At 47.0% G+C, this 27,089-nt stretch overlaps 9 protein-coding genes across 11 annotated transcripts; 5 read left to right on the forward strand and 4 right to left on the reverse strand.

The window, feature by feature from the left end:
- Nucleotides 1–534: 534 nt before the first annotated feature.
- On the forward strand, nucleotides 535–3,624 carry BDCG_08717 (AP-2 adaptor complex subunit alpha; the record flags this gene model as incomplete). Its single annotated transcript, XM_045424506.1, has 4 exons — nucleotides 535–986; nucleotides 1,066–1,400; nucleotides 1,469–3,387; nucleotides 3,502–3,624. The coding sequence occupies 4 exons, from the start codon at nucleotides 535–537 to the stop codon at nucleotides 3,622–3,624; spliced, it is 2,829 nt and encodes a 942-aa protein (XP_045273201.1).
- An 8-nt stretch (nucleotides 3,625–3,632) lies between these two features.
- BDCG_08718 (YggS family pyridoxal phosphate enzyme) lies at nucleotides 3,633–6,786 on the reverse strand. Its single transcript, XM_045424507.1, has one exon. The coding sequence runs from the start codon at nucleotides 4,909–4,911 to the stop codon at nucleotides 4,018–4,020; it is 894 nt and encodes a 297-aa protein (XP_045273202.1). The 5' UTR covers nucleotides 4,912–6,786; the 3' UTR covers nucleotides 3,633–4,017.
- An 811-nt stretch (nucleotides 6,787–7,597) lies between these two features.
- Nucleotides 7,598–8,972, forward strand: BDCG_08720 (uncharacterized protein; the record flags this gene model as incomplete). Its single annotated transcript, XM_045424508.1, has 2 exons — nucleotides 7,598–8,676; nucleotides 8,753–8,972. The coding sequence occupies 2 exons, from the start codon at nucleotides 7,598–7,600 to the stop codon at nucleotides 8,970–8,972; spliced, it is 1,299 nt and encodes a 432-aa protein (XP_045273203.1).
- Nucleotides 8,973–10,541: 1,569 nt separating this feature from the next.
- On the forward strand, nucleotides 10,542–12,957 carry BDCG_08722 (uncharacterized protein). Its single transcript, XM_045424509.1, has 3 exons — nucleotides 10,542–11,935; nucleotides 12,251–12,422; nucleotides 12,482–12,957. Exons 1-3 carry the CDS (start codon nucleotides 11,896–11,898, stop codon nucleotides 12,534–12,536), a joined length of 267 nt encoding a protein of 88 aa, XP_045273204.1. The 5' UTR covers nucleotides 10,542–11,895; the 3' UTR covers nucleotides 12,537–12,957.
- Nucleotides 12,958–13,029: 72 nt separating this feature from the next.
- BDCG_08723 (uncharacterized protein) lies at nucleotides 13,030–15,026 on the reverse strand. Its single transcript, XM_045424510.1, has 2 exons — nucleotides 14,842–15,026; nucleotides 13,030–14,686 (listed from the first exon to the last, which is right to left on the reverse strand). The coding sequence occupies exons 1-2, from the start codon at nucleotides 14,950–14,952 to the stop codon at nucleotides 14,444–14,446; spliced, it is 354 nt and encodes a 117-aa protein (XP_045273205.1). The 5' UTR covers nucleotides 14,953–15,026; the 3' UTR covers nucleotides 13,030–14,443.
- Nucleotides 15,027–15,061: 35 nt separating this feature from the next.
- Nucleotides 15,062–17,939, forward strand: BDCG_08724. 2 transcript variants are annotated; one of them, XM_045424512.1, is made up of 2 exons: nucleotides 15,062–15,300; nucleotides 15,427–17,939. In XM_045424512.1, exon 2 carries the CDS (start codon nucleotides 15,691–15,693, stop codon nucleotides 17,482–17,484), a length of 1,794 nt encoding a protein of 597 aa, XP_045282657.1. In that variant the 5' UTR covers nucleotides 15,062–15,300; nucleotides 15,427–15,690; the 3' UTR covers nucleotides 17,485–17,939. The 2 variants fall into 2 exon arrangements, with proteins under 2 accessions (XP_045282657.1, XP_045273206.1); XM_045424511.1 differs by having other exon boundaries at nucleotides 15,062–17,939.
- On the reverse strand, nucleotides 15,168–25,112 carry BDCG_08725. 2 transcript variants are annotated; one of them, XM_045424513.1, is made up of 4 exons: nucleotides 19,018–25,112; nucleotides 18,487–18,725; nucleotides 16,813–18,274; nucleotides 15,168–16,715 (listed from the first exon to the last, which is right to left on the reverse strand). In XM_045424513.1, exons 1-3 carry the CDS (start codon nucleotides 19,193–19,195, stop codon nucleotides 18,206–18,208), a joined length of 486 nt encoding a protein of 161 aa, XP_045273207.1. In that variant the 5' UTR covers nucleotides 19,196–25,112; the 3' UTR covers nucleotides 15,168–16,715; nucleotides 16,813–18,205. The 2 variants fall into 2 exon arrangements, with proteins under 2 accessions (XP_045273207.1, XP_045282658.1); XM_045424514.1 differs by having other exon boundaries at nucleotides 15,248–18,274; nucleotides 19,018–19,366.
- BDCG_08726 (chromosome segregation protein) lies at nucleotides 19,469–25,198 on the forward strand. Its single transcript, XM_045424515.1, has 5 exons — nucleotides 19,469–19,927; nucleotides 19,994–20,387; nucleotides 20,441–23,127; nucleotides 23,180–23,801; nucleotides 23,867–25,198. Exons 1-5 carry the CDS (start codon nucleotides 19,679–19,681, stop codon nucleotides 24,721–24,723), a joined length of 4,809 nt encoding a protein of 1,602 aa, XP_045273208.1. The 5' UTR covers nucleotides 19,469–19,678; the 3' UTR covers nucleotides 24,724–25,198.
- BDCG_08727 (MFS multidrug transporter) lies at nucleotides 25,197–27,062 on the reverse strand. Its single transcript, XM_045424516.1, has one exon. The coding sequence runs from the start codon at nucleotides 26,475–26,477 to the stop codon at nucleotides 25,353–25,355; it is 1,125 nt and encodes a 374-aa protein (XP_045273209.1). The 5' UTR covers nucleotides 26,478–27,062; the 3' UTR covers nucleotides 25,197–25,352.
- Nucleotides 27,063–27,089: the final 27 nt, after the last annotated feature.

Raw genomic sequence — 27,089 nt, forward strand, 5'->3', positions numbered from 1 at the left:
ATCACATGGTCCCGCCGGCCAGTCTAGTCTCACCGATAGAAGAAAGAGCTAGATCACCTGACCTAAGAACTGCGGGAAACCGGCATAACTATTGATCCGCCCCACCCATCATCGTGCGTCTCCAAGACACACCCGAATGACATGCATGTAGCACCAGCAGCAAGAATCAGGAGTCTTCCCATTCACCAGATTATCCATTTCTAAGACAATAATATCCCGTCCTGACACTGTCGCGCTTCGTGCTCTGTATTAGTTTGATTGTCTTGTCCAAGGCACTTTTCTTACTATCCTCGAGTCCCTTTCTTGGCTCACGCTGACCTCCGACCTGCACCAGCTGGCACACCCCCTATCTCGTCGAGCCACAGCCATGCTGGTATGAACTCTCTGGCATCGACAAGCAGAACTATGCGTGATTGATGCCTTGTGCGTAGCTTGGCTTGGCTGGCTACGGACAGTTCCAAATAAGCCCCCTGGGAAAATCACACACCATTCACCCGCGGTGAACACGGACGGACGACTACAATTTCGGCCACCATGTCGTCCATGCGGGGATTGGTGCAGTTCATTGCCGACTTACGGAACGCGCGGGCCCGGGAATTGGAAGAGAAGCGGATCAACAAGGAATTGGCGAACATCCGGCAGAAGTTCAAAGACGCGAACCTAAACGGCTACCAAAAGAAGAAATATGTTTGCAAGTTGCTCTACGTTTATATACAGGGTTATGATATCGACTTTGGACACCTGGAAGCTGTAAATTTGATCTCTGCGAACAAGTATTCGGAAAAACAGATTGGGTATCTGGCGGTGACGCTGTTTCTTCATGAGGGTCATGAGTTATTGCATTTGGTGGTGAATAGCATCCGGAAGGACCTGCTGGACCATAATGAGCTTAATAACTGTCTGGCACTACATGCAGTGGCCAATGTCGGTGGGAGAGAGATGGGCGAAGCCCTGGGTGTCGATGTGCACCGGCTTTTGATCTCTCCGTGAGTGTTGCTTCTGGCGAAGGAAACCATCAACCGTTGCTGGCTCGCATGCTCACAATATTTTTTCTTTTCTCTGTAGTACGTCGAAGGCATTTGTGAAGAAGAAGGCCGCGCTTACGCTTCTACGATTGTATCGTAAACATCCTGGCATCGTCCAGCCGGAATGGGCAGAGCGGATAATTTCTCTAATGGATGACCCCGACATGGGCGTTACTCTTTCGGTCCTGTCGCTCGTGATGGCCCTGGTGCAAGATAACCCCGATCAGTATAAAGGAAGCTACGCCAAAGCCGCCCAGCGGCTTAAGAGAATCGTCGTCGACAATGACATCGCTCCGGACTACATATATTACAAGGTCCCCTGCCCTTGGGTGCAAGTGAAGCTTTTAAGGCTACTTCAGTATTATCCTCCCTCGGGTCTGTACCGATATCCCCGTTACCCCGATTGGAAGATAATGGAGCTAATATTTTCGAATTTAATATAGAGGACACGCATGTCAGGCACCTCATTAGACAGTCCATTGAGAAAATCATGAACTCGGCAATTGACATGCCGAAAAACGTCCAGCAAAACAACGCGCAAAACGCAGTTCTTTTTGAAGCTATCAATCTTCTTATTCACCTTGATACCGAACGTAACCTCATGCTGACAATATCTTCTCGCCTCGGCAGATTCATAACATCCCGAGAGACTAATGTTCGATACCTTGGCCTAGAAGCCATGACGCATTTTGCAGCGAGAGCAGAGACACTCGACCCTATCAAAGCCCACCAAGATATCATCCTTGGTTCATTGCGAGACCGGGATATCAGTGTTCGACGCAAGGGCCTGGATCTTTTGTACAGCATGTGTGATACCTCTAATGCGCGCCCGATCGTAAACGAACTGCTCAGGTATCTGCAGACTGCCGATTATTCTATCCGAGAAGAAATGGTTCTCAAGATTGCGATCTTGACTGAAAAATATGCCACTGATGCCCAGTGGTATATTGATATCTCCCTGAAACTGCTCTCTCTGGCTGGTGACCATGTCAGTGATGAGGTTTGGCAGAGAGTCATCCAGATTGTGACCAACAACGAGGAACTACAAGCCTACGCAGCTCAACACCTCTTACAATACGTCAAAGGCGATTGCCACGATAGCTTGGTGAAGATTGGCGGCTACATCCTTGGTGAATTTGGTCATTTAATTGCGGACAATAAAGGGTGCAGTCCCATTGAACAGTTTTTGGCCCTACAGAACAAATTGAATTATTGCTCAGACACTACTCGCGCTCTACTCCTCTCGTCATTCATTAAATTTGTTAACCTGTTCCCGGAGATTAAACCACAACTACTTCGTGTTTTCAGCGTATACAGCCAATCACCAGATTCAGAACTTCAACAAAGAGCCTGCGAGTATCTAACACTCGCAACCTTACCGACGGACGACCTCCTCCGTACCGTTTGTGATGAGATGCCACCATTCTCGGAGAGAACATCAGTTCTCTTATCGCGACTGCACCAGAAGAGTGCCGGCATTAGTGACAAGCGAACATGGGTTGTGGGTGGAAAAGCTGCCAATGCCGACAAAAAAGAAATTAGCTTGGCCCAACAGGCAGGACTTAAGCGTTCTTTCACTACAATCGTAAACGGCACCTCGGCTGGAACCAACGGCACAGCAAAAACAACAGTATCTTCAGACTTGGCTGGCTTGGATCTGACCTCCAGTTCAGACGGTCCGGAACCGAATCTGGCTAGTGCCGCACATCTTTCCGCTGACTGGGAAATCGGCTTTAACCGTCTTTACTTCAAAGACGAGGGTGTTCTATTTGAAGATGCACAGATTCAGGTTGGCCTACGTTCCGAGTACCGCGTTCATTTAGGCGTATGCAAGTTATACTTTACGAATAAGTCTTCGTTCCCGATTGGCTCATTCACCACAACGTTGGATAACCCTTCTCCCGAAAGCATCAAGGTTGATTCTAAAAACCTACCGGATCCGGATGTTCAGGCCCAGAGCCAGACTCAGCAGACAATCTGCTTCGAGGCCAAGGGCGCATTCACGAAGCCGCCCACCATTCGGATTTCCTACCTTGCCGGCGCCCTCCAGGCATACACGTTGCAGCTACCTGTCCTCATGCACAAGTACATGGATGAATCGACTTTATCGCCTGATGACTTTTTCAAACGATGGCGGCAGATCGGGGGCCCACCGCTTGAGGCGCAGTCGACTTTTGCCGTCCAGGGTAAGGGACGAACAATAACGGAGTCCTTCACACGGGGCATTGTGCAAGGGTTTAGGTTCAAGATCCTTAGCGGAGTCGATCCGAATTCGAAAAATTTGGTCGGCTGCGCTGTTTATCAAATGGATAGTGGCAAAACTGGGTGTCTCTTGCGGTTGGAACCGAATTACGAGAAGAAGGTATGTGACCTATTTTCCCCCTCCCCACCCCCTCCCTCTCAACTCAATCTCCCTCCCTTTATTAGAAGCTTCCGCGATATACGCATATATATCAATACCTAATCGGAAAAATAGATGTACCGTATAACGATCCGTGCAACACAAGAGGCCGTGCCACAGGCACTGGTGAAACTGATGGAGGAGCGACTTTCCCAGGGTGTCTTTGTTGATCATGGCTCTGATGATTGGGATAGATAGAGATCCCCTAGAGCGTCGCTGAATAGGGAAAAGAAATATCATTTATACATATTTATAGCTTGTTGACATCCCTACTATCCATCACCCCCCCCACTTTGATTTGTTTATTCGTTTGGATGGCACTCCCTTTTTTCTTTACAATTACTTTTGAATTATCCATCTGGTCTTTGCCTTCTTTAATTTCAGTTGTCTTGGTAGAGCGTGAACGAAGGGACTCATACCCATATATAGTTATGTGTATGTTCTATACGTGTACATAATTTCAAATGTAATTTAAGAACTGAGGTGGGAGTCTTTTTAATTAGTAATCTACAGTCACAAACTCCGTACATAGTCTCATTTTAATCATAAATACACCAGATATCCAACTTTTATCCCGATCGTGATCGTCCTCTAAGATTTCTCCCTCTCCACCAACTTAGCCTCCAATTTCGGGGGCCGGGGTCCAAATATCTCAGCTCCAACCCTAACCTGATCACTCCCCATCTTAATCGCCCCTTCATAGTCCTGAGTCATACCCATGCTCAACTCCAGCCCTTCCCCTTCCCCATCTTCACCCGCCAGCCCAAGCTCCTTCTCGACCCTATCCCTCGTCTCCCTCAGACACAAAAAGTCCTCATTCTCATTTTCCAGCGTCGTCGCCTGCGACCTCGCCAGGGCCCCAATGGTCATCAGCCCCACCAGCTTCAGCCGCGGACAATTCTCCCGGATATGCCGACACAAACGCGTCGCCTCCACAGGTTCGACGCCAGATTTATTCGCTTCCCCAGACGTGTTGACCTGTACGTAGACGCGGAGTCGATTTTCCGCATCCGCATCCGCATCGCCAGCAGCAGCAAGCCTCTCCCCCCACCCCCGATTCAGCAAATTCGCCTTCTTCTCCGTATCCACGCTCTCGACCGCGAAGAGGCCCGGCACATCGCGCGCGAGCGACACGCACTTGTTCGACTGCAGGCCGCCAATGAAATGCCAGCGGACCTCGGGCGAGAGGGCCTTGAGGGCCCTGGACTTCTCGAGCAGTTCCTGGAAGTAGTTTTCGCCGAAGTGTAGGGTTGGGTTGTGCTCGTGGAGGATTTGGACGTCGGAGGCGGGCTTTATTTTGGAGACGGCGAGCAGGCGGACGGGGCGTTGGGGTCTTTGGGGTTGGGTTTGCGGGACTTTGGCGGAGGCGGCGGCGATGCGCGCCGTTACGGCGGAGAGGTTTGTGATGAGAGCTGTGGCGCGGAGAGACATTTCGGAGTCGGTGGTAGTGGTGGTGGTGGGGTTGGTTGGTTGTTGAGTGGTCATTGTGTTCGTATTGTAAGGTTTTGGTCCTCTATGTCTTTTTTGCTGTGTGCTCTATATTTCTCTGCGTGAAGGTTTCTCCCTGGAAAGGAGACAAGGAGGGACATATGGGCTATACCCATAGGTATTTGTCCTGGTTGTTTGAGTCATAGTCTCACGGCCGAGACGACATTTGATATCACATGATAGTCGAACTACCGCGTCTCGCATAGCCGCGCGATTATCCCGCAGCGTTGCTCAACACCCCTTTTTTGTCAGAGGGTTATTAGTCTCTACCTAGGAAGTTTCCCAAACGCTAGGAGGAACAAGTCAGAATATATATTTGAAACTATGGAGGACGATATATCAAGAACTTATTTCCGAGTAAGAAGTCCCCTATCAATTGCGGACTTATCTGCAGCAGAACTTTTTGACAGCTAGAGTTAAATAAATACATATAAGCAACAGACGCATAACCTAGGGCGAGCAATTGAGCCACAAATTATTGGAATGTGGAATTGCGGATTGAACAATCTCTAACCCTACGAACTCGGAGAACCGGCTTTTCAAGCAGGTATGGGCGACGGGCGACACCTTGTCCGGAACTTGGTTCAGGACGTGATTAAGAAGCCGGCGCCAACACACAGCCCCTCTCAAATTTGCAATTGGACAGGCCATCAGTCCAGACAGAAACAAGTTTGCTGTCATTAGCATTTCGAGGGCCAACCTTTGGGGCACAAGTTAAGTTAGGCCTTCCCGTGCTCAAGTTCGAATGTTGACTGCCAGTGTGGAATTTTGACATACTGAGAAAGACACAGGTTAGTTCTTGCAACAAAATCGTGGATACGCTGGGAAGTGATCGAGGCAATTTTCAGGCTCCCAGCCTGGAATCAAAATGGAAGATCTGTCGGAAAATTGGCTGGACTTTGAGTACACAAGGATTAAAACCAGGATAAAGTATTGAAACATTTGAAATCAAGCAATTCACTTCAAGGCTGCAAATATGCTTTGCTGTCCATAGTCGGATCAAAAAGGCCTAATGAAGTTGACAGCAAATAATTGAAAATCCCACCATTCAGCTCACAAGAGAAAGCTAAATTAGCTGGAACTATTCTGCAGGGGCTCATTGTTTGGATCAAAATATTTGAGGCAGCTGGATGACCGTATCTATGAACATTATGGTAACTAGAATCAAGTCCCTTTTATCTACCTTCCAGAGCCTGAAACGTAGGGCAAGCGGGCTGCCCTCTGGGTACAACCTGGCGTACAGAAAAGGCTGACATTTCTTTATTCGATGCAGAGTCTGCGAACCCTGCTTCGTACCTGCTTGGTTCCTGGCTGGAAGCCAGATATCTGCGAGTTTACTGGCACACAACGACGGGCATATTGAAAACTTACTTGGACGATAGTCATCCAGCGATCGACCCTGCGATTCTTCGTACCTGGAGTTGTATGTACTGTACATATAATTGCTTGGAGTTTCGGTCTTCTTGGTTCTGGTTTCCGCTGGCCTGGATTTGATCTGCAGACGTGGATAAGTATGTATTTGCTTTTCCCGGTCTGCCTCTTCCCTTTGCCTTGAGGTTTTGCACTTTTTCAAGCAATAAGCAAACCCAGGTCTCCATGTCATTATCGCCATGCTCTAGTCATGATGCGACGGTTATGCAAGCGACCCCCGAGTGAAGGGCGAACGGCAAAGTAACCAAACAAATATTCGACCTAATAAGATGACAAACACAACCCCCCCAGGTACATGGTAAGAGCCATCGTCTATCATAGCCTGTCACAGTGGAAAACCCTTTGGTGCAGCCGTATGTGAAATCCCGCTGGATATTATGACTGGACAGCAGGGTTATCGGCTAGAGAGACACGAGCGGGGGATCGCTGGCAGTGTCCAATCCCGCTAGTAGCGTTTTAGAGCCCTTTATTTAGAGCCCACTAGACCAGCGCATCGCCACATACCGAACCCGTATGATGGGCCAAAGCGCTGATTGCAACAACGCGGAGTGGCTGTGTTCATTGGCCGAGTCAACCCCCATTGGCTGCCAAGTACCAGCCAAAAGGGCATCCCACTCACCATCGCGAATCGACATCGTCATTCTGCATTCCGTGCATGTGTGGTGTACGAGCCGGTTTTGGGGCCTGGCGCCCGTTAGCTAACAGTGGTGTTTTGCGGTGGTATTTTCAGCAAGCATAACCCCCAATAATTACCTATCCTTGACTTTTTGCCCAATCCCTGTGGAGTTGAGTCCCTTCTTGTTGCCAATGATAGGTCTTTGGCCCCTCTAACTCGTGCTGGCCAGAACAACTTCGTGTTACTCCCCTATGACCAACCACCTGGGTATCCTCCTGGACTGTCTGGGGTGTTCCGACCGCAATCTCATCTAGTGAAACGTTAACAGCCCACTCGCTCGCTCTTCTTCGCACCACTCGACGACGTGTCGCTCCGCATTGTACCGGTGTGGAGCAGGATAAGCAAGCCCTCACCTCAACGTCACAATATTTTCGATCTTCCGATATTGTCAAGTTGTTGAGCTTTATTTACATTTTCAAAGCTCTTTAACTGTCATGTACTGTACTTGTCCGCTTCACTTCCGGGCTTGCGTTTATTTTTTTCATTCAGGATAACGTTATACTTTCACTGGTTTCCCAACATCCCCGTTATCGTCGTTCCCAGTAAACGTCAACTTTCTACTCGGACATTTTCAACATGTCAACGACCCTGAGCATTGCCCAGGACCCTGCGGCGAGGAATGATAGTTCTAGTACTTCGGCGTCTAGACATAGATCTAATCAGTCACATAGCACTTATCAAACCGCTTACAGCCATCCACCTATGGTGATTAATCTAGGAAAAGGCAACCCTCAGGTTGGAGTTAATGGGAGAGAATCAACAGACACATATGCATCGACAATATTATCAGAAACAGAAGAGGACATAGACGACGAGCCACCAATCGAACTTGTCTCAGATAGATATGAGGATTTTCCATCGAATCCTATCCCCTCATCCCCACCAACGTTTGGAGAGTTGTTCCCATCCCCCAGGCGACTTCTTATAAGACACGATGATACCACGATTGATGGAAACATGAACCTACGCATTGATACCATTGCGGTTCAGCCAGGAGGGCGTCAGTACGACATCACGCTGTTTCATCTCCGCATGCACGATCTGGGAAATAGGAAATTCTCACTTCGACGGTATTGCAGAGACTCCGGAAGAGAGGTCTGCCATTCAGCGAGGAAGTTCAACCAGCCGTCTGCAGAAATGCTCACTGCTCTGCAACGACCTTTGACCAACGCTTTCTCCACTCTGCGTTCCAAATCAGATTCAATAGCCACCACAACGAATGGGCTATGGAGGCAGAACTCGGGATATAAACCATCAACAGAATGCACCGAGAATGGCAATGGCAGGAGATATTCTATAGAATCATTATCGCGACCCAAAAGCCCCGAGCCGACAAACATTATCCAACTCGAGTTCTCCAATTATGCGCATGTCGATGTCAAGCGGAGAGGCCCCAAGGGCTCCAAACATTACGACTTCGAATATTGGAGTACGAGATATCAATGGAAGAGAAGTAGTCGAAGGGATGGAGATTCGAAGGAAATCTCGTTTGACCTCTATCATGTAGCAAAGTCAAAACCAGTTGCACATATTTTAACAGAACGTCTGACTCCACTGGAAGCTCTGGAAGAAAGAAGCAAAGGCGGCTGGATTCCGCCTTGCTCTATGTGGATCAGCGACCCTTCATTATATGAAAGCATGAAAGATGTTGCTGAGTAAGTAGCTTGTTTACCTGCCACTTCACAGCGCCCCTGAGGTACATTACATATTCTAATGCATGATGTTTTTTAGTGTCGTCGTTGCCACTGGGCTTATTGCATTGGTGGACGACAGTATCAAGCGCCGCTGGAATAACAAACGGACCTCACTCTCCCACACTCCTATGACTTCATCATTTATGAAGAGTATGGACTCTGTGGCCTCGAACAAAATTATAGAGAAGGTTTTCCACCGTCGTGGCTCGACTGGATCTCGACACAGCTCATTTCGCCAGATGTTTGCTCATGCTTAAGAATCAGGTTTTGTCTTTCTCTTTCACGGGCTATATCGGGCTTTTTGATTGCTCCCACTATTGTATTTTTCCATTGCTGCACTATCTTCTCTCATGTACTTGTTATTAATTCTTTTTCTTTTTCATAAGATTATTGACGTGGAACTCATGGCTTGGTACCAGAACATCGAGACTTTTGCTATTTTGCAGTCGGGAATGAGATCTTCGCCATGCTGGAATAGAGCAATTGAGGGGGTCAGGTTGTCACACTTTTGCCATGTAAGAAAGCCTGCCCTGGAGTATATCGATGAGGCTAGGTTCATGTACGTGGAAATGGCGCATTTCCTACGAACCATAAAATTTTTCTTTTTCTCAATTCTTTTTTTGTTTTTTCTTTTTCGCAAATCCATTTAGTTTGCAGGAGGGAGGATACGATCGATCATTGTGCAGACGGCGTTACAGGGGGACTAGGACACTACGAAGGTGGCCATCGAATACCATGTCTTGGACCCCTCCAGGAGCTACCGGGACCGCTGGAATGGGCAGCATTTTTGGAGACAAACAGGTCCTGTTTACGATGAAACGTGGCTAGAATTATATGTTTTCTTTTTACGAAGTTCATGCGGGTTTGTCTTATTGTGTCCTATTTTTGGAGATAACGTACTAGCTTAAGCCATGTCTATGGATATGATATTGCAACATTTTTCTGTAATTATTCATCTTCCTTTTCTTGTATTATTATCATACTATCATATCGAATAGTCATTTATTTATTTATTTTTATTTATTTATTTTTATTTTATTTTTTAAATGCAGCTATCTCAGCAAGCAACTGGGGGGGGGGGTTACATGGGCTTATTTCAATTTTTTTTTTTTTTTTTTTGTTTCTCAAGTCTTTTCGAGCTCGAATTCGTGCAACTAGTTAACTACCACTTTACCCTCAGTTAGCAGTTAGCTCCAACAAGTTCGAGTCCTCATTCGACCTCTTTGGATTCTTGGATTTCTTTTTCTTTTTCTTTTTCTTTTCTTTTCTTTTTTTTTTTTTTTTCTGCCCCTTTCTCGCTCTGGAGCCATTCCATCAATCATCTCCAATCTCCATCTCTGCGCATTCGCTGTGGAGCGTGTCGTGCTGACAATGCAGGTATGAGTGCCCAACCTCCGCTTCAGCAAGAGAGAGCAAAGAAAAAGCAGCGAATCAAGACCGCAACAAAGCCCGGAATGGCCTTGGAGGCCATCGACAGCGAACGGCAGGCTAATTAATTTTCCATGCCAAAGCCCCCGCTAGCTGGTGCCGCGTTTTTTTTTTTTTTTTTTTTTTTTTTTTTTTTTTTTTTGGATTTCGCTGCACGTCGGCCTTGCTGGAAAGCCCGTAAAATCCCCGTTATCTGGCTTTCTACTTGCTGATATCCACCGTCTACCTGACTGTAATAACTAACAACCCCTCCATCGTCAGGATTCCCCACTGCTCTTTTTCTTTTTCTTTTTCTTTTTTTTTTTTTTTCTTTGCTCAGTTACAATTCCCATATCCGTCTAGCAGGCTCACGCTGGAGAACTGAAACCCTGCTAGACCTTTTTTTTTTTTTTTTTTTTTTTTTATTCCCTCACGAGTTGGAGGCGAAACACACTCACTCACTCACTCAAGCTTTTCTTCTGGCCGCCTTACCCCCCTCTGTCGGCGCTTTCTTGCCTCACCATATCTCCTTTGCGCTGTTCGTGCCTGTCAAGGGCACATCATCTCTATTTTTATTTTTATTTTTGATGAGCTGGCAAGTCTTTGCTGGGTTCGTCAAATTGGTTGGCCGCTGCCCAACCATCAGGTTCAACAGCCTGTCTCATTTGAATCCAGCGCTCGTGTGGTTGATAATATCCTATACACCCCCTTTTTTTTAACACTACATCGCCTGGAGGGAGCTCACAAGCCCCAGCTCGAGCTACTCAAGCACATCCATGGCAAGCCAACCTTTGGTGCATTCGGAAGAGCCCCTCTCACAGCTCCATTCCATTTTTCCATCGAGGTGGGGGGGGTCTGGCTTGCTGTCCACCGGCTAGTCCATTTACAAATCCCCGTCATTTAACATGCCCTTTTGGGAGAGCTGCTTTTGATTCCTGTCGCCGGCGCGCATAGTTAACCAGGCGTCTAGTTCCTGGAGTTCAACTCGGAACCTAATGGAAAGCGCCAGGCAGCGGCCCGTTCCATCAGCCTCTCCTCCTAGGAGGATCAATGGGCTCTCTCCATGTCATGTCGCTCCAAAGCTGGCTCGATGATTGCCAGAGGTGGTGTGGTGTGTAGGAAGGAGAAATGTGGACGTTAACGATACACACTCGTCACCTTGACTCAATCTTGCATAAGACTATCCTCTTTGGACTGACTGGTTGGGCTCCGGTGCGGTTCTTGCAGTAAATAATGAACTTTATAGAAGTTCATTGATGTGGTTTGCCATCCCTCCTCTCCGCTCCTCCCCAATTCCTTTATATTAGAGCTATCGGTTCTCCTCCTCCTCTCCTCCTCGGTTTTTTTATCCTTCAAAATACCTAAAAAAGAAAAAAAGTTTTTCTTTCTCTTTTGTGTTTAGAAAATACTTTTTTGATTCCCTCGCTTCAAATATATTAATATATTTGTTTCCTCTTCAAATTGGTTTTACATTTTGCCTACTTCTTGTCACCTGTTTATATAACGACTCAAACCTCACGGATACCATTATCGTTCCGATCTAGCTCATTGCACCAGAATTTCCCTTCTACCTTCTCACCCTCTTTCAGAAACAAGAGTTCAATAATGGCTAGCCTCGCCACCGCCAATACTGCTCCCCGCACCAATGGCGTTCAACGTATTACATGGCAGGAGAAGCTTCAAGGTCCGACAATGTCCTTGACAATTGAAAGAAACCCTCCCACATTGTTCAAGTACTAAAAATCCTCCGAAGAACACTGCAGGATAAGCCAAATGCAGGCTCCAGTTTTCAACCTTATGTCCGATCGTCGAGGTGGTTCCCCTCCTTTTTTTTTTTTTTTTTTTTTTTTTTTTTTTTTTTTTTTTTTTTTGGGTCTTAGAAAGAAATAGAGAGAAAAGAATTGCCCCGTCATCTTGAGCCCGTCCACCTCTCCGACCTAGATCTTGTGAGAAACGTACATTCAATATCATCTACCTGATTTCTCGTTGCCCTCATCCAATAAAATGAGAAAAAAGAGAAACGAAAGACAAAAAAAAATAAAGAAGAAGAAAGGAACCCCATGCTGCATCTCTGAACAAGTCAAGGCCACTACTAACCCATTCATTTCTACATCTGTCTTCTCCTCAGGCGGCCGCACCGCATGGTCTAGCACCGTCACAATTCAGGGCACCAGCTTTGCTGCCCGCTATTTCTACGACGGCCAGAATACCAACAACGCCAAAGAGGATGCGGCAGAAGTCGCTCTTACGGCCCTACGCTCCCAGAGCGCTCCCTCCACCACTACATTTGCGGGGCAGTTGTACGCACAGAATCAAGGTGCCAATTCACACGGTCGCTGGAACTAACCAGGAGACGTAGTAGTACTCGTTTGCCGCTATTTTCTTTTGGCTCACAATGGAACACGAAATTCTAGTGCCCGGGTTGCTTGCAAAACAACTTCGCACGCTTTTTTTTTTTTGGAGGATTACTTTGGGTTATCTATATATATCCTTGTTCATCTTGCACGTACATGGCCCCCCCGTTTCATTCTCTCTAGGCTCGTTTTCCTAACTCACAGTATTGGACCCCCTTTTTTCCCATATCTATATCCTGTTTTAAACCAATTTTCTTTTCTTCTCTGGCTTGCCTCTTGCTCGCTGAATTCGATTCTGATACAACTTACTTCCCGAAGCCTACCATGTATTTTTTTACAGGCTAAATTTTGTTCTGACTTCTGCCTTCTTTCCATCCATATATGCACACGCTCGCAACGCCGTTTTTACCATTTCTTCCGTTTTTCTTTCTTTCTTCTTATTCCTCTCTCTCTCTCTCTCTCTCTCTCTCTCTCTCTTTTTTTTTTTTTTTTTTTTTTTTTTTTTTTTTTTTTTTTTTTGGGCGCTTCTATACCCCTCATTTATCATGTTTTTTTCTCTTTCATATTTTCAATGTTCAGCTTTAAACAACAAGACAAATTACCATGTACATTGAAAATGGGATGTATTTTGTTTATGAAATCAGTACAGAGTAGTTAACTAAAGTTCCGTTCCTAGTCATCCAGGCATGTTCAGCCTCTTGTCCGTCGTCAGTTTCTTCGTTTTCCTAGTTACTCTTCAATTTTACCAACGCGATCAACCATGCTCCTCAATATACAAAACTCGGAGTTGAAACCCTTATTACACTGCCAGCAGCAGATAGCGAGAGTAAGATATCTATCTAAGCGTGAAAACTGACCAAGAGGAGTTGTCCTCTCTATCTAGCCATTACATTTCCCCGATCGTCAAATGATCCTGGGCACTTTCTTTCTGCATATCCGGTTTTGGATCCCAACACTGTGGGTATGTAGACCTTTACATTCTTGAACATTGCAATGTAGAACTCTTCTATTTTCTGTACTTCAAAGCAAATGTTCTTTCTATTTGTGGTCGCCAATACTGCAGAGTTATTCACAAATGGATACTACATAAATCGAACATGGAATGTAGGATGGGATGTGTAATCTAGCCAGCCTCACACACTCCTACTAAATATTTGCTTCTGTCTGTATAACACCACAAATGTAACAATTGGAAACAAAACAACATCCCTCCAATTGCAAACTCAACCGGGAAATTAATGGCAGGGGGCCATTCGTCATGAAACAGGTCATCCCACGAAAAAGGCACAAAAAGTTTTGTCGTGTAACCCTTCTCCAAAACAATTGGCACTTCCACAAAAATCCGAAAGCAGCTAATTGCCCGATCTAATCACTGTCTCAGCTCGATTCCGACTCGATGTCTCTCTCGCAACGGCAGTCAAAGATTTGATTGATACCTTGTCACCGCAGCGGCCCGTCCACCCTTCGCACCCCCCCACCTTTTAATTATCCGTGCTCGCTGTGCACACACGTACGGACAGAGGACAAACCGTTCTCATTGCCGCGCGGCCCTCCGTTTCCTCCGTGTCTCCATTTATGGGCTGGGGAATGACATTCGGTTAGCCGTGAAAAACATTAATGTAGTACCTGGCGATCGTGAAATTGGTGAAAACATAAAAGGATTCTGCTGTGCCTAATGTGATTGTACATGTACTGTTCCCCCTCATGGCTTGTCAGAAAGTCCGATTTCAACGTAGTACACGGCTGGATATATGTTAGTGTCGCCCCGAGAGATATAGAGTAGGTAGGTACGCAGGGGGTAGAGTCGATATGCGGTAGCCGGATGGAGAGAGCTTTTTGTTAAGAAAAATTTCCCAATGGCTGAGATCACCCGGATAATGTGGTTCTATTTTTTATCCCTCTCTTTCTCTGAACCCGCTTGCAATTGTAATTTCCACCCAGTCAGTGCACGCTGCTGCTCGGCATTCTCAACTTAACGGTGCCTGGCGATTCCCCCCCGGTTGCTGTGGTCGATATTCATCCAGCTCAATCTTGGTGATATACTGGCCGGGGACAACCACTAGGCCGATGTAGCGACTGGTCATATCGGCTTTGACAATGCCCGTAGCTGCAGGATCGTCTCTGGCGACATCCGCGGGTTCGGTTTCAATGTCAGGAGAGATGGAGGGATAGCGGTATTCGTGGGTTGCGGAGAGGATAATGTTTCGATCCTATTGGTAGGAAGATATGTATTCGTGTTTAGATATCAGATTCATGGAAGGTATTGGCTCTTTTGGTTAAGTTTTTTAAGGGGAAGGATTCGGGTTTATTTATATATAGCGGGGGGGGGGGTTCCCGGCTAAGAGCTAGATGTAGGTGAGCTTACATTGTCTGTGCATTTGAAGGTGCCGACGAATAGCCTTGTATCTATCGTATGAATTCTGAGTGTTTTTCCCAGTAGGGATTCAAGATATTGGACGGCTTGGAAGTTCTCCATTGTGTAATATTGGGCTACTTTGGAGCAATCGATTGAGTGAAAAATGTACTATATAACCACCGGGCTAGGGTGTTTGCGCCGAGATCACGTGTGTGGATTCATACAGTCAAACAACTCCTCGCTCTTCCTTTAGCAACAAGGCAATATTAAGAAATCGCTGGGCCCTTGAGATATAACTTAGCTGTTTAAGTTGATAGCGTTGGGGATTACACTCATTTTTTTTTTTTTTTTTCAATCATCCAATGAAAACCTCTCTACCTTCACTGAAAGGGAGTCTGGTCCCAATCACTTTCCTTCGATTTCCTTTTGAAGCCACCAAACTTTCAAACAAGATCTTGAGCTGATGATGTATTTGATCTCTAGTTCCTATTATGACTTGTTTGCTATCAAATCAACATTGCTATTGCGTTAACAATGTTCATCCATATCTGAGACTGAATGTGCTTATAAACGCTCCTCGCGTGGGGTATATAGACTGCCATTGAGTGAATGATGCCGTGGAGTGAATGATGGATGCCGTGGCTGATCAACCCTGTCCTAGATGCCTTCATCATTCACTCCTTGGGCGTCATGACGGTGCGGTGCTGTTGTTGTGTTATCGCATCATACACATTCCTCTACCTCCATCAAAGCCACGGTTCATTGAATTTTTAAACCACTCTCATCCTTCTCCTCTCAGGTCCCAAAGTGTCCATTATATCCCGCCGCTCTATTGCCTAACCTCATCTTCTTGCCATCATGGAGGTGCCACAGCTTCAATCCCCATCCCAATCAGACCGGAACAATGATGAGGAATATTATCCATCTTTCCTAGACTTCGGAAATATTAAACCCCTAAGGCATAGGTGGACGGATCCTCAGCGAGAGGTGTTGTGTGTTCTTCGACGGTTTTATTCTCTTGCAAAGAAAGATGAAACTAAAATCTTCAACCACATCTTTGATACAGAGATCGTGGGTTTCAAAGATGGCCTCCCTGTCACCACTGTCAATACACAGCATTATGACATGCTGTATAGGAGACATCTCATTTGGGTCTCTGTGAACTCAGCGTCCCTTGCTGATGATGAAGAGTATGAGGAATGCCGGAGAGTTATTGAAATTGCCGCTACAGAGCTTGGTATTCATTTACACCGAAGGAATCGTGATGACAGCCCAGTTAAGCCAAAAGGCCCAGGCTTCCAACTTTTACAGTCTTTCTTTCGTCCTAGCACAGATGGTAGCCTCCAATCTAACCCAACACCTGACGCCGACACCTACGCTACCCACGAAGTAGTTGAACCTGCCATTGAACCTGCCATTGAACCTGCATGCGCCCGGGGAGCGGAATTCCCTAGGGCAGGGATGAAGCCAAGATATGACAGAACCCGAACAAGGCCACAAATCTTGTATCGCTTCTTCAACTCGCAAAGCAGCGGCATCAATGATCCCCAGTATTTTTCTTCGGGGCTTGCTGATACCTTGCACCCCTCGCTCTACCATCAGCGTGACATTGAAGCGATGGCCAAAACCCATTTGTCAAGATACGAAGTCAACTCTCCATTTATTTCAACATTCTCCACCCTGCTGCCTTGCGTTCACAGAATGTTGACAAAGGGTCAGAATTCAAGAGTGTCAATAATTGATGCTTCCAAGCTGGACCAAAATGGGATATTTTCCGCGCAATATATCCTCAGCAAAGAACCCCTGTCTTCTGATATTACCCCAGGATATTATGGATGGTCAGAATGGCTTATTTGGAGAGAGATCCCGGAATCAAGTATTGTCTGTACAATAACTCAGTCAGAACTCCTTGAGATTGCAGAACTTCACCATGATATTGGCTCTATTCTCCAGATTAAAGACATAGCGTCTTTTACTTACAACCGTAACCCTCTTCATTGCAAACTCAGGGATAGTCCTACAAAGTTTAATAATGCTGCTGGAGTGACTGTAGGTAAATTTCTCAGGATCATCAACTTACCCGTGGAATATGCCAACCAGGTTGCCGTGAAAATTGCACATGGCTGGCGTTTCACCCGTGAAACTAGATATGCTCAAGATGATGAGTTTCTTGATGGGGTCCAGCTTGGATACAGCAATTCGACATCGGCATCCGCAATACCCTTCACAACACCACCAATAACGCCCCAGAAATCCGAAAGGAAGCAAGAAATTATTGTAATCGATGACGACACTGATGCAGAAGTTAACGATCAGCACGTGCAGGAAGTCGTGGTTATCGAAGATGATGAGGATGTGGAGGTGGAGGACGTGGATGCCATGGAATTAGACGAATTGGTAGTAATAGAGGATGAGGAAGAAAGCCACCACCATGAGCACCAAATCAATCAAGCAGAAGAGGCATTGGACAGGTTTCGGGAAGAGCTTCGCCGCACCATCGAATCAGAGTCCGAGGTGGCAGAAGAAGTCACACAGAGAGCAGAGACGACATATAGGTGGCAGTCAGTGGAAGTTGAGCTGGGAGGAAATGAGGCTGTGGCAAATGTATTTGCACTGGACCGGGAGCGAGTTAATCGGATGATGGGGTGGTAGCGGACACATCGGCCAGGGTTTGAAAGCTTCTCAAATTGGTCAAGCGGAATCATTTGGTTATCCCCGGGTTATTGTTTATGTGCTTTTTGTTATATCCCGGGTTGCTGTAAATTTAAGGGTCTCTGTGTGAGAATAATTGTTGTGTTTAGTAACTTTGTAGTTTATCTGTTCGGGAACTTGATGAAGAGGAGGTACCGGGGAAGGGAATTTCTTCGCGTCCCAGCCTGCAAAGCGCGATAGGCTCGCAACTCCTGCTTAATGACTTTAATATGCATCAAAGTGTCCAGGGTTTGTTCTCCAAGGTTGTGTGTGCTACGCCAGAAAGAGAACAGCGCGCAGAAGTGAAATTTGAAAAAGGTTCACATGGCATTTGACAACTAAACTCCTTACTTAGTATTGGAATATAATTCCCCCTCTATATGGGAGAAATCAAAACAAAACAAAAAAAAAGAGAATTATGCACAAGCCGCCCCTTTCAGGAAAAGGACTGAAAAAAAAGCGTGAGCTGTGTCGTTTTGGGGGCACGCGCCGTTTTTCCATGTACCTTTTGTCCTTGTGCCTGTCGTTTCTATCATTTTTTATTTTTTTAATCCTCAATAAAAAACATATTCCGTAACATCAAGGCAGGTTCGTTTGTCATTTGGCCCTCGTACAACCCAGCGCTCCACACCAACAACCTCACCCCCCCCACCCCCGCAACGCCTTCCAGATCAACGAGCATCTAGAACTTTCCAAATTGCTTAACGGCCTTGCCAGTGCGGGGGAGGACGCGAAGGACGTTGAATCGGACCTAGCAAAAGCATATTGAGTTAGTACAAACGCATACATATGTCAAGATATACCAATAGTGCCGCTCCTAAATAACAAGTGCTTGCATACGGCAATAACACCTGCCGCGCTTTTCGTCCATTTTTTCTGCATTTGCAAAACAAAATGGCAATCCCGTGGAAAACCATAACCTGGAAATAGAAAAAAAAGGTATATGTCAAATCAAACACATACAGTCTTGCTGAGAGGTCTGCACTGCCCAACAGTGACCTGGTCACCTTCCTCAACACGGAAAGCTGGGGAGACGTGGGCGGCAATGTTCTTGTGTCTCTTTTCATATCGGGAGTATTTGGGGATGTAGTGGAGGTATTCGCGGCGGACAATGATGGTTCGGTGCATCTTGGTTGAGACGGCGGTGCCGGTGAGGATACGACCTCTGATAGAAACCTGGCCGGTGAAGGGGCATTTCTTATCTGTAGTTCAATGTACTGAGTTAGAGATGACTTGATTTTATCGTTGAGAAATCGAAAATTTTTGGGTCGCATTGCGCCAAAAATGGATAGAATAGAAGCACGGTATCTCGGCGGCTTCTTCCATCCAAAAAATGGCCAAAAAGCATATCCAGCCAAAATTCCATAAAGCCGTCCATTCCATTTTCCCATACTGTCTCAATTCCGCGAATCCAACGAAAATTTCAAACATCTCAAGCGTGTGTGCTCGCGCAACTCGCGCGGGTTATATATTCAAAAGAAACTGGCTCCGTACCGATATAGCTTCCCTCAATGGCAGTCTTTGGGGTGCGGAATCCCAAGCCCACGTCCTTGTACCATCTCCGGCCTCCCTTTCCGACCTTCTTGCTCTTGGACTTCTGCTTAGAGTTGAGGAAGATGTGCGGCTGCTTCTGGAAAGCACGTTCCGACTGTACGGTCAACTCGGTCGCCATGGTTGCGAAAAGATCAAGATATCCGACACTGGGCTCGCGGGACGGGGTTCTGGGAGAGAGTTGGTGGATTTCTGGCGCGAGGTGTGTCGAGTGGTCGGTCGTTGGCGATGTCGTCGTCCGAGATTGACAAGTTTTGTGCGGAGTTTGACGATGCCGAATTGAATGTGGGAGTGCTGGAGCCGCGCTAGTGCGGATGCGTGCTAGTGTCCCTCGGCTAGGGCTTTTCGGTTTGTTTACTACGCTAGTCTAGATTCGGTAGCTCCGTCATTTCCAGGATGACGCGACGAGACTGCGGAAACTCTTGACTTGGGGACGACAACTCCGGATAACGATACATATATACAATACTGTAATACTTCGGGCTGGCTGCGCGTGGGCAATGGTGGACGTTAATCCATATTTATCAACCTGCTAAACACTCAATTCCCTTTCCGCTACAACACATATTCCTACATTTATTCCTACATCCCATCCCGCAAACGCATGGCGCCGACAAAGAACGATTCTGCGGGGGCTGCGCGTGTGAGGTCTCGCCGGTCTTTCGCCCAGATGCCCCGTCCTGGCGTTGGATCTGGCGTTGATAAGGAAAATATGACTGCGGATCTGAGCGTTGTGAACGAGCAGAGAAATGCGCCGCAGAGACCGACACGATCGGATAAAAAGATGCGGAGTAAAAGTCTTGGGCCTGGCGGGTTGGATGCGCTTCAGCATGCAAATGGCAATAGACGGAAGGTATATATTTAAATTTCGGATATTTTTAATTCACTGACAGTTTTGAATTACTAATTGCTTGACCAGTCAACCGCTCAATTCCCATTAAAGTCCATTCTCAAACCTACGATACCCGTCTCTCCCATACGAAGTATTCCATCTTTCGATGAAACGCGCAAACGAACTCCGGCTCGAAGTCCGCAACGCGGCTCCAATTATCGCCAATCAAATAGCCTGAATGAAAAAAATGAGCCCCCTATTAACGTCTCTGAACCACCGTCAGCTCCCGTTGTCGGGGCAGATCATTTGGTCAAACCATTTGATACTTTTAATCCTTCGGCTGTTATCCAAAATGCCAAAATTGCGGTTCGCGCGGAGGGGGAACAAATGGCTGCGGCTAGGGAAAGGGAAGAAGCTGAACAGCGAGAGCGCGAGAGACAGGCTATTTTGGACCACAGGGCAGCAAGGCGAAAATCGATGGGTAGGTTTCAGACCGTTCTCCTCAAAGCATTGTTCTTACTAACAGTGTTAAAGCAAATCGTCGTGTATCATTTGCGCCAGAGGCCACACTACATACTTGGAACGTAGTTGAATTGGCTGAAGATTCTACGTCTTCCTCCGCCTCGAATTCTACCAGGCGCGCCTCTGCTTTGACGGATCCAGCTCAACACACCCAAAAGCAAGAGCTGGATAATACTGAACCGCCAACGAACAATCCACATGACGATCCAAATTATAGTGGCCATGATCCACATCAAAAATCACATCGCAGCTCAGGCGTAGCTCACAGAGATATGTACAACCCCGACCCTAATGAAGCATTTTCTTCAAGTCCATTTAGTGGAAGCTCGGCAGGTGGAAGTGAAGAGGCCGGCGAACATGTTGTGGATGGGGACATGAATTCCGATGACGACGACGATGACGACGATGGGGCCACATTGATGAGTATGGAGAATATTACCGAGCGATCTATTTCTACACATTCCGAGGCTTCAAGCACTAGCGATAGTGCGAGGCTAGAGCGATCTTTACGCCAGGCTGCTCAACTAGCAGGCACCAAAGGAATTGAATACGATGAGAATGGTGACTTGTCTATGGAATTCACGAATCGTGAAATTGCTGGGGCATTCCAACCTTGGGTTAAGAAGGGGGCAAATAAACTTGACTTAGACTTGGAAGACTTAAGTGCTCGGCTGGACCAGGAGAATGTTAATCATTTCTCTCACCCACTATCGCAATATCAACCTCCAAATAGGCAATCTGATGCCGGATATTATGATGAGAGTGAAGCAGATATGAGTATGGATATAACCAAAGCCATTGGAGGAATAATTCCGGGGAAACGGGACGAAACCTCACCACATGGAAAGCCCCGCCGTAGGTCCGTTGCTTCAAACGATGGCCATTTGGACAAAGCCCGCCGGATATCGACCAGCGAGTTGTCAAATCTCGGGGACCAAACTATGGAATTTACAAACGTGGTTGGCGGCATAGCTCGTAATCATTCTCCTCTAAAGGGTATCTCTGGGGACAGTGACGTTGGCAGTGATGAAGAGATGACCATGGAATTCACCTCAGCTCTTGGTAGTATCCAGCAGGCGTATCCCCAACTGACAGCCGCCGAAGAATACGAGCACCGCTCCAACGAACCCGCTGAGTATAGAATTGAGGAGCTTGATCAAGCATCTGGTGATGAAGAGATGGAGATGACAAGCGCAGTAGGAGGTATTTTACCACCCATTGAGGAACAAACTGAACCCCTGGAGGACGACGAAACCATGGGTATGGAAATGACGAATGCGCTAGGAAAAATCTTACCGCCTCAATTCAATTTTAACAACAGGTCTCAAGGAAAGATGTTGATGGAATTAGAAAGCGATGCTGGTCAGATTTTTAGCTCACCATTCCAAGAGAACATCGTTCCCTCCCCTCCGAAAATCGCTGCTACCATCGAACAGAACACTCCGATCGTGTCTGAATATGGCAGCCCGACTGTAGCTAGTGTCAGACGCAGACAGGATCGAAGAAGCGTGGGTCCAAGAGAATCTACTACCCCTAGGGGCGGCTCTCGACCGTCATCTCCAGTAAAAAAGACAACGAGCCCTTCTAAAAAACAGTTGACTCCACGGGGTAACAAGGCTTCGACTCCTGCTAAGACACCCCCGTCAAGCAAAGTCGCGTTTCGGAATGCATCCCCGAAAAGGCCTTTCGTGCCGGAACTTCGAGAAACCTCCACCAAGAAAACACCGCCCAGCTCAAGAAAGCTTTTCCATCATGATAGCATTACAGGCCAGGCCACTCCATCCTTTGTCTTGCACCCTCACAGGCGGCCGTCGAGCGGCCTTGGTATCGATAGGGAAGGTCTCGGGTCACCGCGTGTTGCGGAAATGCTAGATAGGCGGCGATCCATCGGGGAGGACTCCCAAAGCTTTGTTCCACAGGGTCAAATCTCTCAAGTGGTCCGATTTGATGACCCTCGGGAGCTCGAGGAGGAAATTGATAAGGAACGAGAAGAAGAAAGGGAAAGGGAGATCGCAATCACTAAAGCACCCAACAATTCTCAGAATGGGGAAGGCCCACCTCTTAACTTGAAAGAGCTAATATCGACCCTGACCCCTAAGAAAAATAAACCAAAGCCACGAAAAAGCCTGCACGTGGGTGCAGCGGTAGGCCTGCTTGGGAAGCGCCCAGCTGAGCTAGATCAGGATGACGAAGACGAAGAAGCCTATACTCCTAAACGACTGAGGGGTCGTGATGCAAGCCCCGTCAAAAACATTAAACTTCCTGCCCCTCCTTCCATGGGCGAAACAGTCAGGCGAACAATTCGAGCATCAAGTTATAATGACCCTTGGTCGTCTCCAGGCAAGCCCGGGAGTACGACCCCCAAGGGAGTTCCTCTTTCTAGCCGGTTAGATTTGTCCGCAGGTGAAGGTCATACCGCCCAATATTCTGGTGCTGGCCCGGAAGGCAACCTGGGGAGCTATTCCAACCAAGAACACGAGCCACAAGTTGAGCCAATACAGCTTCAAGATTTCCTGAATATGACTAACATCCACTTTATGGAACTAACCACAACAAAGAGGAGACATACATTGGCTCCGTCAAGTGATAATAAAAAGGCTACATCAAAGAGAGATGATGAGGCTGTCAAAGGCATAAGTTTCGAAGATTGTGTGGCTGCTGGCTTTTGCACAGTTCCGATGCTTGAATTGTACCAACACGTAAGTGGGCTCGCTCCTCCTTATTCTCTTTCAACGAGCTAACTTGCTTTAGTCGTGTCGTGAATTGAAATCGTATATATCAGAGGGTCGGCGGATTATCCGGTCTATTGAAACCGAAACGTACGCAGATAACCCGCCTTTGTTCCAAGAATACGTGACGGCGCCACCAGATATACGGTTGTTGATGGACAACCAATTTCGTAACGTCAAAGCTCACGCGCGCCTGCTAAGCAAGTCCATGTGGTATGAGTGGCGCATGAAACTTTTGGAGGGCTTAAAAGAGGGACTTGATCGTCACGTTGAAGAGATGCAGAATGATGATGCGGTTCTGTCGAAGAAAGAGGATCTCTTAGATCGTGTGGTGCCCCCTTTAGTCGAGAAACACGCAAGGCTTGAAACCGAAGCCCAGAATCTCCAACGAGCCGTCGATGAACTGGAAAACTGTGATAAGGAAGAACTTCGTCAAGCGCGTGAACGGTTAGCTGCGTTAGATGCGGAGATTTCCGCAAAGAGGAAGTCATTGGAGCAGTCACAGGCGGAGCTGGAAAACAAGAAGAGCATAATTAAAGCTGGAGCGGGATTGAAAGATGAGCTTTTGGCCCAGATAGGTGAAGCGGAGCGAGTCACAGAAGAGTGCCGGGGTTGGAGTATAAAGGAGGTTAAAACTCTGAAAGGTGAGCATGTACACTCTAAATACGCGCATATTTTCCCTCTTTGCTAATGCAACATGCAATAACAGCTTCTGTTCGTGAACTTGAGCGCCAAACAGGCTGGAGTATTTTATCAGCTTCTTTGAAACCGAGCTCCGAATATGGCCCTGCTTTGAGAATGCGATATCGCAATGAGCTCCAGGTGGATTTTTATCCCGGCGCTTTCAACCTCAACCAATCCACCCAGGAGTTGTCTGGCGGTAGCTCCTCCCCAGGAAACAAGAATCTGCCTATTACCCTTACTTACTCACCCAGCGTGACCCACGAGGCACGACATGCAAGCAGCAGCCCTTCCCCTGAAAAGGCTCTTGTCCTCCATGCGCTCCGCACGTGCGCCTCCCAACTCCCACACTCATCAATAAGCCCTAGACAATTCCTTGCAGGCATGGCGCGAGCATGGGACAAAGCCATTAGCCTTGGGGATGAAATACGCGCACTCGATTATTGCGGAATCACAAGGGCGAAAGCCATTGAAGCGAAGCCGTCCGAACCCACTTTATTAGAGATCCGCTGCATGGTTCTCGGCTGGTCCTCCACGACCATAGCTCCCGAATCGACTGGAGGTGATGCAAAGCAAATATCACCATTGAAATCAAGAAACGTGGATGGCAAAGTCAGAGCGCGGATCGATGTCGATTTTACGGTGAAGCCTCGACCCGCTCAAAGTGGGAAGGATACTCCTGACATGGATATTGATGTTGATATCGATGTCTCCGCTAGCATAATTTACGGCTCCTTGAGTTCGTATGAAGGAGACGTAGGCCAAGCACAGATTGGTGATATGTTAGAAAAGATTATTCAACAGAAGCAAGCTCCTGAGGCTAAGTTAGGGGGTGGGGTGTGGCGCGATGCGGTGAAGAAATTCGAAAGGAGAGTGTTCACGTAAGAATGGAGTTTTGATGTTATCACTTTTGCCTCCCTTGGCTTTTTCCTCATCTGTGACGGGGGGAATCTGATGTATCTAACGATTTTCTTCTATTTGTTGTTTTAAATGACGTCGTGAGAAACATTGCATTTCCAACGGCGCCTGGCTTCTGCGGTTTTATTCACTCTGCTCCTGCTTCTTGTGGTTGACGAGATTACTTTCTTGCTTGCTGTTTGTGTGGGGGTTTTCAATCTTTCAACGATGATTTTGATTTTCGAGAAACAAACTTGTTTTTGGTACGATTTAATTGCTTGATTGAAGTAGATCAAGATTTATTCAAGTTACTTTTAAGTTGCATCACTCTTCGTATGGCTGATGAGCAGCAGCCCACCTATAAATTGACTGCTTCGGAAGTAAATCTACACAGATCTTTCGCCACTGCCGGCTGTTTTTCAGGGCGAATGCATGGTTGAATACGAACTAGCTGCTTGGGTTAGCCCCTTTCTAGCGGTCGATAACCTTCGAAGCGGAATAAGCCTAGAGACGAACCCGGGGAGAAAACGAAAAAAAAAGCCAACTCCAGACATTTGTGAATCTTGATAAGTTAGATGGACTCAATAGCCAAGTTATCTATTGCAATATACAGAGTATCAGTTTCCTCGTAGCATCTCATGAACGTCACTACTTCCAAGGCGCGATCTCGCCTCCCCTCTCCACCTAGGCCCATATACAAATTGTACGCCCAAAACGCCCAACCCTAGAAGGAGAATCCCAGCTAAAAGTGTAAACGTCCATCCAATCCCTATTCCCTTGATGATGGGAAACACAGCCGCCGCTCCCCCACCGCCAAGTAGACACTTAAACAAGTTCAGCGCTGCTGCTGCCGTAGCGGCCCGTTCAGGGTAAACGTCCACCAAGAAGGTAAAGACAAGGCACTGGATGGACGTTGTTGTCCATCCTACTATAAGGGTACTGATGATGGGGACAGAGATATGGACATTCTTATCCAGCGTCCAGCCAAAGACAAGGATCGAGGCGCTCTGCACACCAGCCCAGAACCAAGCGGTGCGGAGCCTTGTTCGCTCCAGTGGGAAGCTCTCCGCCGGTCCGCTGTATTTGCTTTTAATGCGCTTGTAGTCGACATCCAGGAGCCTCCCTGTTGATGCAGTGCTTACCATGCAGCCCACGCCGTTTGCAACGTATGTTAATCCCAGTTGGGTGTCGTTGAGATTGTAGGTTTGCTTGAGAAGTGTAGATTGCGCGGTGAGAGTCATTTGCCACAGTGCGTAACAAATGGAGACGAAGACGATGGCAAACGTGATTTCAAGGCTAATGAGGATACGGATTGGGCCGAGGAAGTTGAAGCTTTGCTTGCCATTAGATATTACCGTTGTGGGCGTCGGTGCAGAGTCTGGCTGTGAGCCTTGTGCTGCTTGGCGTGGTTGGAAATACGTCAGGGGGCATTTTGAGATGCCCCTGGCAGGGACGGAGCTGTTTCCAACCAATGATCGAAGAGTCTCTGGGAGGAATAGGCCGAGAAAAACAAGAAATACCGCTGAGTAGATGGTGAGGAACCAAAATATGGATCTCCAGCCAATCGTATCAGCAAATACCCCTCCGAGGATTGGTCCAATTGCAAGTGGTAACATCTGCCCTGCCTGGAAGTAGCCCATGTAGCCGCCTCGTTCATCTCTCGTAGTAATATCTCCAAGAACACCAGTGCCGACGACTATGGTACTCGCACTTCCTATGCTTTGGAGGCACCGTAGCACCATAAGCTGGGGGTAGTTGCTTGTTTTTGCGAGACCAACACAAGGCCCTGTAAATATAATGAAACTTGAGAGATATACAATTCGACGGCCCTCGCAATCTGAAAACGCGTCCCAAATGAAAGGTATAATCGCCTAGAAAACGAGGTTGGCCGTAACGGAAATGTTGACCAAATCTATTGACACAGATAGGTCTGTCGCAATCGTTGGGATGACGGGAAAGTAGATATGTGTAGCCAATCCTGAAAATGTAGCGGCAATCGAGACAATGAAGACAATAAGACTCTTCATTGAAGGTGGGAACACGCAGTAAGGAGAGATAAACGGTACATCTGCACCTGGACGGATTGGAGGTTGGGCCATTTAACTGATGAAAAGAGAAGTAGAGCCAAATTGAAAATGAAAGCTTCAATTTGAAAGTGAACAGAGATACAAACCAAGAGTCGCGAAAAGATGTATTTGTCACTAATTTTCAGAGAGTCGAATCAAACTAGCTCCCCACATACATATGGCTACTGCAAGTCTATCATCAATCACTCTCTCGGAAAGAAGAAAAGTGAGGAATGGAATGGAACTCAATTCCGATACCCTCAGGTACCCAAATACTATATCATTCCC

Source organism: Blastomyces dermatitidis (genome assembly GCF_000003525.1).
Source record: "Blastomyces dermatitidis ER-3 genomic scaffold supercont1.12, whole genome shotgun sequence".
Taxonomy (NCBI): domain Eukaryota; kingdom Fungi; phylum Ascomycota; class Eurotiomycetes; order Onygenales; family Ajellomycetaceae; genus Blastomyces; species Blastomyces dermatitidis.

Coding starts and splice junctions, on each gene's coding strand:
- BDCG_08724 (XM_045424511.1), top strand. CDS start 15,691: ATGGAGGTGCCACAGCTTCAATCCCCATCCCAATCAGACCGGAACAAT.
- BDCG_08726 (XM_045424515.1), top strand. CDS start 19,679: ATGGCGCCGACAAAGAACGATTCTGCGGGGGCTGCGCGTGTGAGGTCT. Junction 19,928..19,993: donor CAAATGGCAATAGACGGAAG/GTATATATTTAA, acceptor TTGCTTGACCAG/TCAACCGCTCAATTCCCATT. Junction 23,802..23,866: donor GGAGGTTAAAACTCTGAAAG/GTGAGCATGTAC, acceptor ATGCAATAACAG/CTTCTGTTCGTGAACTTGAG.
- BDCG_08725 (XM_045424513.1), bottom strand. CDS start 19,195: ATGGCGACCGAGTTGACCGTACAGTCGGAACGTGCTTTCCAGAAGCAG. Junction 18,726..19,017: donor CATTGAGGGAAGCTATATCG/GTACGGAGCCAG, acceptor ATTGAACTACAG/ATAAGAAATGCCCCTTCACC. Junction 18,275..18,486: donor GCAGACCTCTCAGCAAGACT/GTATGTGTTTGA, acceptor TGCTTTTGCTAG/GTCCGATTCAACGTCCTTCG.
- BDCG_08718 (XM_045424507.1), bottom strand. CDS start 4,911: ATGACCACTCAACAACCAACCAACCCCACCACCACCACTACCACCGAC.
- BDCG_08722 (XM_045424509.1), top strand. CDS start 11,896: ATGCAGGCTCCAGTTTTCAACCTTATGTCCGATCGTCGAG. Junction 11,936..12,250: donor CCTTATGTCCGATCGTCGAG/GTGGTTCCCCTC, acceptor TCTTCTCCTCAG/GCGGCCGCACCGCATGGTCT. Junction 12,423..12,481: donor ACTACATTTGCGGGGCAGTT/GTACGCACAGAA, acceptor CAGGAGACGTAG/TAGTACTCGTTTGCCGCTAT.
- BDCG_08723 (XM_045424510.1), bottom strand. CDS start 14,952: ATGGAGAACTTCCAAGCCGTCCAATATCTTGAATCCCTACTGGGAAAA. Junction 14,687..14,841: donor CCTTCAAATGCACAGACAAT/GTAAGCTCACCT, acceptor TCCTACCAATAG/GATCGAAACATTATCCTCTC.
- BDCG_08727 (XM_045424516.1), bottom strand. CDS start 26,477: ATGGTGCTACGGTGCCTCCAAAGCATAGGAAGTGCGAGTACCATAGTC.